The sequence below is a fragment of the Myotis brandtii genome, unplaced genomic scaffold, assembly GCF_000412655.1.
Source record: "Myotis brandtii unplaced genomic scaffold, ASM41265v1 scaffold621, whole genome shotgun sequence".
Lineage (NCBI taxonomy): Eukaryota > Metazoa > Chordata > Mammalia > Chiroptera > Vespertilionidae > Myotis > Myotis brandtii.
The window spans coordinates 2,919,794-2,935,007 of NW_005370372.1; the positions used below are offsets into that span (position 1 = coordinate 2,919,794).

The following is a 15,214-nucleotide window of genomic DNA, read 5'->3' on the forward strand; positions in this document are numbered from 1 at the left end:
TGTGGGCACCACCGTCCATGTACAGATCTTTTTCTGCTTCTGATGAACCTTTAGAAACCTTGTGCAGACCCCTGGTGTCTCTTCCTTTTTTTTAAGGACACATGTCCCTAAACTAACTGCCTCAGTTTAACTTAATCACCTGGTCGAAGTTCTTATCTTCGGACGCTGTTACATTCTGAGATACTGGGGTTGGGACTTCAACATATGAATGTCAGGGGGACACAGTTCAGCCCCTAATAACATGTGGGCACCACCGTCCATGTCCAGATCTTTTTCTGCTTCTGATGAACCTTTAGAAACCTTAGCTTGTCTGTCCCCGTGTGTTACCTCACCACTTAGTCTGTAGCTCTCAAAAAAAGTGATCAGAAAAGACAGTCATTTTATTTCATTTGTACATACACATATTGTTTATCACACAGCCATTGTGGTGGTTGCTAACAAAATATGATCTTTGACATCGCAAAAGAGAAAGTCATAAATTCAGTATAGATTTGTCATATCTAAGTTTCTTTTGTTTAAGAACAGAAATTTTGATGCTTAAATCATGTAGGAGATGCAGAGTGAATGCTGCATCATTTCCTAGTGACTCTGCTGTTTCCAGTGCTGTTTTTTGGTTACAGAAAAGAAGCCTGTTGTTAGGCAAAGCTCAAATGCAAGCATTATGTAGCTGTTTTCCCACTAATCCAGTTATATGTTTTGACAGAAGTAAGTGGTAGATGATAGGAGCAGCAATTCAATTATAGCATGTTCTGATTTACAGGCAAAATTTCAAATGTTGACACGGGAGTGGAATTTGTTTACGAAAGTGAGGGAATTTGACGTTTTAGGAATAAAGTTGTGAGCTAGTGGATAATGAAAGGAAAATGTATGCTGATTATGGGCAATATGTGAAAAGTTAGCAACTGAACAAGGTTGTCATATATTTCCATAAAATCACATAGCTTCTTACTTAAGAATTAGATGCAAATATCAAGATTGTATTAAGGTTCCTTGAGTGCATTTTCTTCAAGAAAGCTTTTATAATTCATGTGCATAAAAAAATGCTGTCCTGGAGTAGTCATCAGAAAGAAATAATCAACATATAATTCCTTATAATATCTTTGCTATTAGTTGTAAGAGAGAACTTTTTTCTTAACCCTCACCCAAGGATATGTTTTCATTGATTTTAGAGAGAGATGAAGGGGAAGAGAAAGAGAGGGAGAGAGAGAGAGAGAGAGAGAGAAAGAGAGAGAGAGAGAGAGAGAAAGAAACATCGATTGGCTGTCTCCCATACAGGCCCTGACCACTGGCGATTGAACCCCCAACCTAGGAATGTGCCCTGACCTGGAATCAACCCTTTGGTGTGTGAGATGGTGCTCTATCCAACTGAACCAACTGGCCAGGGCTGAGAAACTTGTTTTTTACAGTAAACTCTCCACTTTACCTAGATTGTAGTCATACCTAGATTGTGGTCAGTAAACAACAGTTTTAGGAGTGACAGTCTCTAAATGTAGTGCAAAGTGGAGAGTGAGGAACCACCGCCACGTAGGAGCTGGGGAAGGGATGATCTTGACCTGATGGCAACATTAGCAAGGCTCACCTCTTGTGACGTGACCCACTTCCCACTCTTCTCAGACAATCCGGCCTCTTGGATGTACTCATTGAATTGCATAGGGATTGTGCATAACCTTTGAAACGACTAGTTATATGACCTTGTACAAGTTATGTAAGGCTTATGAATCTGTTTCTTCCTCTTTGAAAAGGACATCATATTTAACTTGTCAAAAAGCTATTGAGCACTATATGCAAAATGCTTACTTATGGCAATTGTTGTTATTATTACCATCATTTTCTTCTAATACTTTTCTACCAACTGCTGAGAGACAGTTCTTCATGAATACGTCACATTTCTTCAAGGCTAAGCATTAACAGCCCATCTGCTCAGCTTTATGTCCATTCCAGGAGAGTGAAGGGAGAGCTGTCTTCTCCCCCAGAAGAGGTTTACATTGCCGAGTTGTTAAGATATGGTCTCCCTTTGATGAGGATGATGGGCTGTCTGCCAGCAGCCCCCTGTAAGCTCAGGGGCTTCCTCGTTTGGGATCTCTTCCCCAAAACTCATCTATGGCCAGTGCGGATGACCTCTGGCCCTTCTCTTATCCCCTGTGGGAATTGGGTTTTGGGTGCAAATAGGTCTCAGTCTGGTTACTCCTGCCTTTTGTCTCTCACCAGAGGACTTGTATTTCTTGGGCTAGCACCGTGGTCGGCAAACTGTGGCTCGCGAGCCACATGCAGCTCTTTGGCCCCTTGAGTGTGGCTCTTCCTAAGCCTTAGGAGTACCCTAATTAAGTTAATAACAATGTACCTACCTATATAGTTTAAGTTTAAAAAAATTGGCTCTCAAAAGAAATTTCAATCGTTGTACTGTTGATATTTGGCTCTGTTGACTAATGAGTTTGCCGACCACTGGAGCATCTATGAAGCCGTAGAAGACTAACTACTTAGCTTAAAAGTAGGATGAAATCTCAGACACCGGTAGAAGACTACTTAGCTTAAAAGTAGGATGAAATCTCAGACACCTCCCAGTTCTTGACCTGATAGTTTAACACCAACTAATGTTGGGGGGGGGTTGTTGAAATATGCAATTGTACATATCTGCAAAGAGACACGATTTGCATTGTTCCTTTTCCTATGAGCTTAGAACTTTTTTTTCCCCTTCTAAAATATGCCTAATGGCTTTCTCAGTTTAGGAACTTTTCTGCATATGATAATGAGCACAGTTGTCAGTTGTTGCACAATTTAAATTTAAAAGTTATTTTTACACCCTTCCGAAGCAGGCCCGCATTTGCCAGTGCTCGAGTAAAAGAAAAGATACTTGGCATGCCATTGCAGTTTGCTGACAAATGAATTCTGGGAGAGTAATGTCATTTCACGTCTTATAAAATAGTCATCTGTTTAGATTTCAGGAAAATTTTATGTTGATTCATATCTCATGTCAACAAATAAGAATATTATAGTTTATACCCTTGGTTCTCACAGTGGGGCCTGTGGCCAAGCAGCATGAGCCGCCTGCACCTGGCAGCTGGTTAGAATCTCAAACTCTGCCCCTGATCTAAGGATCCAGAATCTGCAGTTAGCGAGTCTCCCAAGTGATTCCTCAGCAGTGGGAAAACCAGAGAACCGGGGCTCATCAGGGAGGCACATTTGGCAGAGACCATTGGGCATCTGCCTGGGGCTTGTTGTAACTAACCATGCTTATTCATGATTGAGATGTTAAGATCTTGGTACTTCATAGAATTACTAATACAATGATTGTTTATGAATGTTTTTATTGTGTAGCCATTTACTTTTGGGAGGGTGAAATTAAAAAAAAAAAAAACAGGAAGAAGGAGTAAAATTAAGCTCATTAAAAAAAACTGAAATTCTCTCTACTTTTGGGAGGGTGAAATTAAAAAAAAAAAAACAGGAAGAAGGAGGAAAATTAAGCTCATTAAAAAAAACTGAAATTCTCTCTTTTTACATACTTTTAAAGGTAAAGATGGGTGCTTTAAAAATTATCTTCTTTTAAATTATACACAGAAGAAATTGTAGACTATGAAGGAAAGACTGAAATAAAGGAGAAATTTAGGGATTATATAACAAGACAAGTAATCAAGGTTGTTTAGTTAAAAAAGAGATTGCTAGAGGATAACTTAATTGCTTTGGAAGTATAAGGAAAGTTTATAAGAAGGTGTGGACAGCATGGTAAATACTTTTCCATTAATTATAAGGTGCAGGAAAGATGGCTTTGGTACTTAAAAATTAGTTGCATTTGGAGTTTTAGAAATAAGAATGTAATACTTAAAGTGAGGCAGAGGGAATACTTTTAAAACTGAGCTATTGTTTTTAAAATAAAAGTTATTGACTTATTTACTGGGGCTTGAAGGACTAGGTAAAGACTCCATGCCCAATAAGCATAGATGTATGTCATTACATGTTGGGTAAAATTTTTCAAAGTACATTTATTCATTTAATTTTAAGTAAAGGCAAAGAGATTGGCTAGGGCTAACCTGAGCTATAGCCTTAGCAGGGTAGCTCACATTTATTTTAATTAAATTAAACTATCATATTTGCTATTTAATATTTAGCAGGTTTAACTTTAAAAGAAATTAAAATATAAAGTGATAGTATAATAAGGTAGTTATTAGCAAATATATAGACTTAAATCTTAATTTTTGAATAGCAAAATCCCATTTCAGCAAATTCTTGGTCATATATTCCATTGTAAGGGGCTTTGTTATAGTGACAATTTGCATATTACATTCTCTTCCAAATTTCAAGATACAAATATTGCCATTTGCTTTCCCCCACTTTTCTAAAATTTTGTTAAATGACTCATGTTTATTATACCCTTTAAAATAGATTCCTCAAATTTTTTTCACTCCTCATGAAATCTTTCCTGCTTAACCCTTTGCTCTATCGATAAGTATATATTTATTATTTTTATTGATTTATACTATATCAAAAGTACAAATTTTTGGATGTGTATATTTCAAATGTATATTTTGATCCCAATGGAATGAGTTAGATTGAATATAATTCCTTCAAATCTAGTTGGTATTTTTGTTGTTGTTGATCCCAGATGCTATCCCGGATGTTTAAAGGAACTTATTGGTAATGTTAGTAACCTTGTATCAAAATGCAAATAGAATATAGTAAAATGACACTTGGGACTTATGCAGAAATGTATTCACTGTTTCAACAAAGGTTAGTAGACTGAATTTTGAGTATGTTATGATTTAAGTTAATTGGAATATTTGTTTAAAAATGAAAACATCAACATTTTTGATGGACCATCATTTATAATTATAGGCAAACAGAAATTTTTTTTGTTAATGCTATCAATATTTTTGTTAGTTTATTGTTGCCACTTTCTTTTGACATACAGAATTTATTATTCCTATTTATTTATGTAATTCTTTTTCTGATAGTTAAAATGATCAGATCTGGCTCTTGCTGGGGCTCAGTTGGTTGGAGCATTGGCCTGTACACCCAAAGGTGGTGGGTTCAATTCCTGCTCAGGACACAGACCTAGATTGCAGGTTCCATCCCCAGTCAGGGGAGCATACATGAGGCAACCAATTAATGTTTCTATCTCACATTAATGTTTCTCTCTCCTTTTCTCTCTCCCTGACTCCCCCTCACCCACTCTCTCCTTTCTGGTCTCTCTAAAAAATAAAAACATATCTTCTGGTGAGAGTTAAAAAAAATTATCAGATTTAATTACCTGATTTTAAAATTTGAGAGGCTTTCGGTTTTATTTCAGAAAGGAGGAACCTACAGCTCAGAGCAGAGAATTTAATAAAATGTGGCTATTGATGCTTATTAGTAGCCGTTTCTGAACTAGTCCTGCTTTTCCGAAATTGAATTAAAAAGTGGAAACCTTTTTATCAAAACTTATTTTTTATACAGTAGAACCAAGAAACCACAAAACAGCAGCCAGTGTTTGGGGACAGTGACATCAATTTGAGGACAAGAGTGTTCAAGTCCCAGAGTGCCATTAGCAAAGATATTCCCGTTGTCTCCAACTATGGGTGACCACATTTTCTGGTTTTCCCAGAATAGAGCTTAATAATAGAATTAAAATCAAATTTACAACATTAGCAAATCTCATGAATTACCTAGTAGTACTTTTAATAATATATTTAGGATCTGAGTTTTTTTTAAAAGGAAAGAATATATGAGATATATATAGAATAGTTGAAATGGAAATACAGTTATAAATGTGGAATTAATAACTCTTTCTGGAATGAAAACTGACTCAAGTGAATATGTAAATTTTTCTCAAGTTTATTGGTAAATGCAATTTTAATTTGACCAAAAAAAGTTCCAAAGTTCAATAGGACGACAACTGATCAAAAAGTGACAGGGTATGACAGCTTACTCTTCTGGTATATATGGAAAATGATTAGACACCATAGACAAGAGTGTGTCAGGTGTTTGCATTAGAAGTAGAGCTCTGACTCTTGGTTGCTGTGTGTGATTCTAAGCCTCATTTTCTCAACTTTATAATGTAAATCATATTAAAACTAAAACCATAAGCTTGGTGAAGGTCAATTGAATTAATACATGTAAAGTGCTTAGCTTGGCACAATTGTTATCCTCAATATATTTTGGCTAATTTTTTTATTAATATTAAAAATAAGTTGGTGAAATGATGGACAGTGTAGAGGGATTAAAAATCCTAGAAATGTATCTAAATCTTAATTGATTATAAAGAATGGATCATAAACCAATAATTATTCAAAAAAAGAAAATTGGCTATTTGAGAAAACACACATCTAAATGTAATTGCCACCTCATACTTTTGGAGGAAATAAATTCCAACATGACTGAATACCGAAATGTAAAATAAGTAACCACAACCATCAAATATTAGTAGACCATAAATGAATATTTTCCTGATTGGTTTATGTTTTCTAAGCATAAAATTACTTTAAGAAGTCATAATAAATAGGTATAAATTAAAAGCTAATCAACAAAATGGAAAAATAAGACTTACATTTTAACAGATTATATGAAAATTAATAGATGAGAAAAATTTTACTTCTTAGCCATCAGGGCAATTTAAGTAATTAAATATTGAATTATCCTCCTTACTTATATTTTAGCAATTAAAGTAATAAATGCTTATGAAAGTGAAATAAGATTTTTATACATATTATTGTAAATTTATTCAGAATTTCTGGAAAGTAATTTGGCAATAGATAAAGAACCTTAAAGTGATTCTTAACTGGGAATATGAACGTATGTGTATGGATAAGTGTTATCAGCTATTTTCTCTGGATTTTATAACAATTTTATTATAATATTTTCTAGTTTACAAACATCCTGTTAAAAATAGAAAAATCAACATAAATAAACCGTATTTTTAATAGGAATAAAAGTTAACCAATATTTTCAAGATCACAGTTTGTGTTCACTTTCCTTTTATTATTTTTCCTGCATCGCCCTCTGGTGTCCAAAATATGGATAACTTCTGTTACCATAATTTGTAATTGTGCTTACTTAATATGCAAAATTGCATTGTTCACAGTACATAATTTAGGTAATTCATCTAACTAATTATTTTATATAATTTAAAGTATGTTAAGAAGTTAATTAATATTGTATAATTTAAAAATACTCATGTTAAAAAGCAGGCTGGTCTGGATTTGAGTTCTTGTGTTTTGCTGATCAACTGCACAGTTTGAGCCCACACTTTTCCTCTATTTTTCTTTTATATGCAAAAGATAGAGAAAAAAGATCATTAGAACATGTTCTAAGGAATAATTTATATATAGAACAATTTTTCAAAAATCAAGGAATTATAAATTATGTTCAATTTTCCCATTAAAGAGTGCTTTATGACAAAGTACCCTAAAGGGAGTTTATAGGAGTATAGAATCCATGCATGAGGTAAAGGAGGGGAAATTAAAGATATGCTGAGTGGTCAGACACATATTAAATGGGCCACTTCTCTTTCTCTGCTGTTCTAAGTGGAAGAATATTCCCTTTGGATTTTACTTTTAGTTCTTAATGTGTTAGGGTAAAACTCTATGATCCCACCAACCTTTCAAAGGGAAACTCGGTGTTCCATGAAGGTGTATTACAGGTGCCATTCCTAGGCAAGGCTACTTGCCAGGACCTTGATGTTCTCTGACTGTTGGTGTATATCAAGGCCATGCCAACGTTTTATGGTTTGTAATCCAGGTTAATCCAATGGGCAGCAGAGCTGCTCTCATGAATATTTTTTGGAATAGTTTCTTATTCAGTAGAGGCCACAGAACAGAAATAGATAACAGCCTTCACAAAACCAAGAGTTTAGGACACCTCATTTGAGAAATTAAGAGTTTGCGTTGGACCTAGAGTATCTTTTAATTTGATGTGTGTACTTGACTGTGATATTTAATAGGAAGGTTCTTTGAAGTTTACTCTTCATGGTTATTTCAGAGAATGTCTTAATATTAAACTAATGTTTGAGGGACCCTTGTTATAGGGTATATCCTGTTAGTGAACTTTATTTAAAGTTTAATAAGCTGGTATTGTTTATCTGAATCTCATGTAGCTAGGAATCCATTCTGATTTTGCTACTGATTATACTGATGTTTTTACTAAAATAAATTTTTAAAGGATAGAGTTGCCATTGATTTAACATCTATGTGCTGGCATCTACTTTATGCTAGATGTTTTACACTCATTTTCATTTGACTATTTTAATAGTGTATGTTTGGAAAGACTACTTATGATTATGAATATAGAAATATAAACACATATTACACAGTTAAAATATAGTCACTACAATAATAGGTTTATATCTTGATTATTGATCAGCATTTTGGACCATATTCTAATTTTCTTAAATTCCATTCATATATTCAGTAAATATTTATAGTATACCTATTATATACCTAACATTGAGGATGGAATGATAGGATGGCCGTTTTCTTTGACCATGTGGGCTTCTAATCCAGTGGAAGAGTCATTCAAGATGCCATACAAAGAAATATGAAATTATAAGATATGTTCAATAAAAAATAAATCTAGGCCTAGGAAATTTTATTATGGCATGATTTGTCCTAGGCAGGGAAGGTCAGGAAAGCCTTTGCTAAGGAAAGAATGTGGAGGTAAGTGGGATAACCAGTGTAGAGGAGAGGCAGAGTGTTGTAGGCAGAAGGAACAGGATACGTGAGAGAGGGAAATGAAAGAATGTCCAAGTGCCAGAACACGGTTGCAAAGTCCCTCGTGATCTCCAAACAGATGCTCACATTACCCCACACACTTTCCCTGTCTCAGACGCTCACAGAGATTTTGCTCAGCAGTTCTAAAAGGGACCTACTTGCTTGGATTTTGGGGGATCAGGAAAGGAATCAGTGTGATGTTAGCTTGAATCTCTGACTCTGTAGGGTTAGTGAAGAATACATCTTTAAAGAAGTATCTAATTAATAGATGACAAAAGCAGGGCTCCTTAAATCTATTTTCACTCACCATATACTACTTCAAAGTTTTATACGGTTATGTTATTAAACTTCTGCCTTCCAGTTTTTAATATACATGTGGCTTGTATATTAAATATGTGATTTATAAAATAAAATATAGGCACATGTTACCGAAGACTACAATTTTAGTTCATGAAAATAAACCTGGTTTATTTTTCTGTTCTAAAAGCAGATGAATATCAGATGTCTGTGAAATGTATACTTATCTAATTTAGACTTTTAAAATGTATCATCCCTTGGGAGAATAAGAATTGCTATAGGGACTTAAATGTAATTTCTTTCTTGCATAATTTATGAGTTTTATTATTAATATAATTGTAGTCTTTCTGATGTACACACTGAATTTGTATTTAATGAATTAAATTTACATTTAATCAGTTTGTGTTAAAGTGATTTAATGAGATGTTTCACTTTTCTGTTTAAAAGCAGGTCAAGGCCAATCAGAAGACTTAAGTCTATACATTATTGAATACTCATTTTCTGCATAACATAATTTTATGATGTATGGTTTAACTAAATCAGTTAATAACATTTCCTATAACTATACCTAATAATTCTCTAAAGTTAAACATTTTGCTATTAATATATTGGCAAATTATTATTATTTTATTTTCTAACATGAAAATTATCATTCTTTTAAAAAATATTTATTATTTTACATGGACTTTTAGAAGAATGGAGAGAGACACACACACACATAAACACACGCACACTCATATAGAGAAACATCAATGTGAGAGAGAAAATTGATCAGTCACTCCCTGATTGGGAATCAAACCCAAAACCTAGGTATGTGCCCTGACCGGGAATCAAACTGCCACCTTTGGTACAAAGGATGGCGCTTCAACCAACTGAGCCACACCAGCCACAGCCTCACATTCTTTTACTTTCAAAATGAAACATGTAGATTAAGATTGTGTCACACCATCAAAGATTGGAAAGTAATGAACTAGGCAGTGGGAGTTAAAACATTCAAATTTATAGACAACAGTAAAATATATTGGAAGCTTATTCTCGTATATATGATGAACCTGAAAGTAGTGTTCAATGTTAAGGTAAGAACTCAAAGTACCTGTGCAGGACATTTTACTTGTTATTTAATATTCACTCCCTCCAAACCATCTCTTCTCTCACTTTACCCTGATGACCTTGCTTCATTGTTCACTGGGGACAAAAGACACAGACAGTAACTGTCATCTGTTCAACACCCAATCTACGCACCCCAATCTACACACCCCAATTATCTGTGCACCCCCATTATCTGTGCTCGGCTCCCACTCTTCTTTCCTAGAAGAGGGAAGTCAACACATGTTTTCTTAAAGGATCATTTTTATAGCTGCCAGCTGTATTCCCTCCTTTCCCACCCTCACAAGAACTTTATTTTTTACCTCTTTTCTACAGGATGTTCCAAAATATGTATACACACTTTAACAGCTGATTCTATTACATTTTGAAAATGAAATATCGTTTAATAAGCACTGCCTTTATAATTATTCAAAATGTGTATACATTTCTGGGACACCCTAATTTCCTACCTCTTTTCCTTCCTTTTCTCTTTAGTATCAATCCTCTCTTGCTCTAGTGACCATTTTAAAGAAGCCCTTCCTTGCCCCCAGATTTACCCTTATAGGTACTTCCCTCTCTTGCTTCTCTGCTTCCCACCCAGGCGCTTTGAAGGTGACCCTCTGAGCATGCTCTCACCTCCCACAGTTCTCCAGTGCACTCCGCTTGCTTGCTTGCTTGCTTGCTTGCTTTCTTGCTTTCTTTCTTTCTTTCTTTCTTTCTTTGTAAAAATGCTTATAAAATTTGAGAGCTAGAAGGGACTGTATATAACTCAAATCCCAAATTTATAATCAGGGAAACCAGGCTTCAGGAGGTAAGTGACAGGCTCAGAGTTCCAATATAACTTCAGGGCTTAGGTGAAAATTACTACTTGATCCTCAGTATACTTTTGTTACCAATCTATTCTACCTTTTTTTTTTAAAGAGAAAGCAATGTATTAGGATTGAGAATTACAAACAATAAATTCAAAGAAAATTACATGGTTGATTTAAAGTTCATTTATATGTTCACTGTTTTATCTTTTTCAGTTTAACAGCAATGCCCAGGATGTAAGCTGTTTTCAGCACCTTGTACAAGCAAATGTAAGAAACAAGAAAGTACTAAAAGACGCCGTGAATAATATCACAGCGAAAGGGATTACAGATTATAAGAAGGGCTTTAGCTTTGCTTTTGAACAGCTGCTTAATGTAAGTAGCAATACCATCCCCTTTTCTTTTTCATTATTGAATTGCAGTTGCTGAATTTTAATATCCTGATAGTTAAAGCTATCTGGGTTAGATAACAATGCTCTTTTTCATTTGTTTAAAAAGTGGATGTGTCCAGGCCATAGAAATCTTTGTACTACTTTTTATTTTTAAGTTCAAATGCAAAAGGTATACAAAATTCATATTTTCTTGTCCTTTTAGATCTTCTATCATATTTTCAAAATATGTTTAGAAACATATTTATAAATTTAATTTTGCATAAGCACTTAAAACTTAGTTGGCATAATTAGAATATCATTTATTTTTCCTTCTATCAATTGCTACATTATTTTTTTGGAAATTTGTTCTTTTAATCATCAAATGGTTGGTGGAAAGATTTTAGTTTTAAACATCTACGTTGGGTATTTTAATTGTTCCTAAATGTATAGAAAGGTCAAAATGGTAGACAGTAAGTTGAGAGGGAAGATAAGTCTCAAGCAGGAATTCCTCAGGGAAGATTCCCCTGAACTAATCACCCATCCGTGACTATTGGACTCGGAGAGCCTGCTGCCTGACACTGTGGACTGTATTTTCAAATGGCTGTGACATCTTTTTCATTCTGAACTAGTTGAGAGCAGGAGTTTTCAGTTTTGTATCTCTCAAGAGACAGTATTTTCACTGTGTTTGAGAGTGAGGACCTAATCGCTCTGTACCTTGGTTTCTTCTCTTATACAGTAGAGGTCACCATCACATGTACATCTTATGGTTGTGGACAGAGTTGTTTATAGTATCTGACACACAGTAATCATGTGTAATGTAAGCTGTTGGGCTAGTGTTGGAGTTAAGATCATGATTACTATAATTAACAACTAGTACATGGCTGGTACAGAATCAGCAGATAATTCCTAATGAATTTGCTGAATCAGAAAAGCCCTTACAGGTGATCTTTTCTTCAAATTTGACTTTGCTGTTCCCTAAGTGAATCTTTCTAAACAGTTTTTGAGATGTCTGATCAGTTGGTTCATTCATTTGTTCATTCAGCCAATATTTGTGAGTGTCTCACAATTTCCTGTCACAGCGCCAGAGCTGGAGTTATAGAAATACTCCAGACCATCGGCTCTTGAGACACTCCAGAATACAGTAAATCATTATCCCAGTACAAAGAGTTAGGGCCATCACGGGGCATTCAGAGTGTGTTTCTGGAGCAGTGTGGAGGAGGAACTCAACTTACCCAAAGAGGATCGGGGAGGTGTGGCCTTTCCTTGAAAACAGGCTTTTGAGCAGTGAGTAGAATCTAGGTAGGTAGCCAAGAGAGGGGAAATCATTTAAGATAAAAAGAACTGCATGGACAAATGCCAGACGACATGGAACCTTGGGAGAATTGCGGGCTGTTTGGCCATGGCTGGGGCATAGCAATACAGGAGCAGTGATGGAAATGGAAAGACCATGAATTGTCAGTTAATGAAGTGTTTAGGAGCCAGGCAAATGGTAATGGTATGGAAATGTCATGCTCTAACTAGTGTTTGAGGTTAAGCTATGGTGGGAATCCTGGTGTTGGAATAGTGGTGAAGAGATGTTAGGAGTGACAGGGTAACTGGACCAGGGAAAGAGGCTGCTGAGTGGCAAGAGGGATTTGGGTGACTCTAAGTTCTTTTAACAAGACTACTAAGTAGATAACAGCACAGGAATCTAGATAGAGGGAAGGTGAGGGTAGAAAGAGCTCAGTTTCAGTTATGTTGACTGTTAGATGCTGTTAGATAAGTAAGTAAGGAGACGGAAAGGCAAAGCAGTTCAGCACTGCAGTTTTGAAGGGAAGTTATATTTAGTAAAAATGCATGTTTGTTAAATGATGTATGTTCATTAATAAAAATATGACAACTTAAAACTTTGAAACTCAAATGTAATTGGCCATTAGATTCAGACATATTCTTTCTATAGAAAAGGAATATAATTTTGAAAACTAATAATTATTTATCTCTTGAGTCAGTAATCGAGTTTTCCAGATTGGCAGGTTCATTCTTCTTCTCAGTGTTGTTCATTTAGCTGGCTTCCTTCCCTCTTATTCAGGTTTCACTTGTGAAATGCTAAGGTGTCTCAAGCCTAATGTACGATTTCAGAGGCAGTCTCATTAGAGAGGCCACATTAACTCCCAGATTCATTGCTAGTTGCTGATAAAATATAACTTTACTTCTCTTGGCCTCTGGTGCTGCCTTTACCACCATTGTAAAGGAGTTTTAATATGTCTCAGTCATTCCTGGAGTAAATCTCAAATGTTCTGCTTTCCATGTGTCCCTTAGGTATGCACTTCTTCATTTTAAAGTAATTTTCCAAATGTCACGGCCTGCCTTATTCACAGTTGAAGCACATTTTGTTATTTCAAACACTTCTAGTCCTCTTATTATCATGTAATGCCATTCCCTGTTTTTCTGTAAATCCTTGCAAGGTTTACCTTTGAGATCACTGAAGCAAGCATCAAATAGAATTAGACATATCATTTTCCCCACAGTAAGCCTTAAATTAAGATTTGAATTATTCTTCAGGTAGTGTTTCATAAAAATGTTACCAAATACATTGAGATGCAATTTTTAAAACATTTTTATTGAGTGCATAGATGCTGCTCTATGTACTGGCCATGCAGGGATACGGCAAAGAAGGTTATGAAATAATACATTAAAGCAAATCAACGTATTGAAATAGTCATGTTCTTTATTTTACTTAATTCATTACAAGCCAGTCAGGTATAACTCTGTGACTGTGTGATTGTGTGATTCTTTAGATGATTGCAAATGCACTGAAAAGTTGCTGTGATGTACTTTGCTTTATCAAAAGTCCTGAGAAGGCTGCTTCTAGGAAAAATCATGTCGAGAACAAAACATTTTATTTCCATTTTCATGTGTCCTAATCTCTCTCTCTCCTAGGAAAGGTTATTATTACTTTATTTGTGCCAATATACAAAGACCAGCAGCACCCGGTGTGCTAAGTTACATTGATATTTGCATTCAGTGATAAAATACCTCTGCAACTTTAAGGAAACTAAGTCCTGTGGTAGAAATTTCACTTATCACTTTTATGAGACAGTCTTTTAAATACATATTTGCCCATTTTTAATATGCAGATAAAAAAGACAATTCATTAGGGAAATTAATTTTAGTTAAGGGATTTCAACACCTTTCACAAAGTATTTTGATAGTCAAATTTTTAGACAGTTACATTCAAAGACAAGAACCATGTTTGAATGGGACAAATTGTTTTAGTCAGTTCTTGTGTTTTCACAATGCTTGGATGAAAGCTTTAACTGCCAGTCTTCTAATGCCTAGTCAGTGGGGTGAGATTTTTATGAAACAGGATTTTTTTCATCAATAAAACAAATGTTGTTTTTCTTAGCTTGTCCAACAGGAAATGGGGTTTATCTTTTTAAAAAATAAGATAGAGCACTGCCCTCCAACAGCTTAAACACTGAAGGATAATTAATGATTTAAATATATATATATATTAAGGGCCAGGTTAATGTGCTGTCCAATATGGTAACCACAATCATATATGCTGTTGAGCATTTGGGATATGCCTGGTCTGAACTGAGATTTAAAGACTTATTATGAAAGAAAAAGTATATGTTATCTGAAGAATTTTTACATTGATTTCATATTTAATTGATAATATTTTGGATGACAAAGTTAAGTAAAATATATTGTTAGAATTAATTTCAGATATTCTTACTTTCTTTAGCATGGCTATCAGAAAGTTACAATTATAAATTAGGTGTATCTCCATTGATACCACTAGGCTGGCTAGGGGGTTGGCATTTTGAAAGAAGATGAGCATTCATAAATTAATTTTATTTTATTTTTTAAATATATTTTATTGATTTTTTACAGAGAGGAAGGGAGAGAGATAGAGAGTTAGAAACATCGATGAGAGAGAAACATCGATCAGCTGCCTCCTGCACATCCCCTACTGGGGATGTGTCCGCAACCC

General features: G+C 34.9%; 1 protein-coding gene across 1 annotated transcript in view; it reads left to right on the top strand.

Annotated features, from left to right (window-relative positions):
• CACNA2D1 (calcium channel, voltage-dependent, alpha 2/delta subunit 1) overlaps nt 1–15,214 on the top strand; it is a 328,431-nt gene that overhangs the window by 236,631 nt on the left and 76,586 nt on the right. Inside the window, exon 11 of the mRNA XM_014528178.1 lies at nt 11,084–11,242. Within this exon, the coding sequence (XP_014383664.1) occupies nt 11,084–11,242 (159 nt within the window). The remainder of the gene's footprint in view (nt 1–11,083; nt 11,243–15,214) is intronic.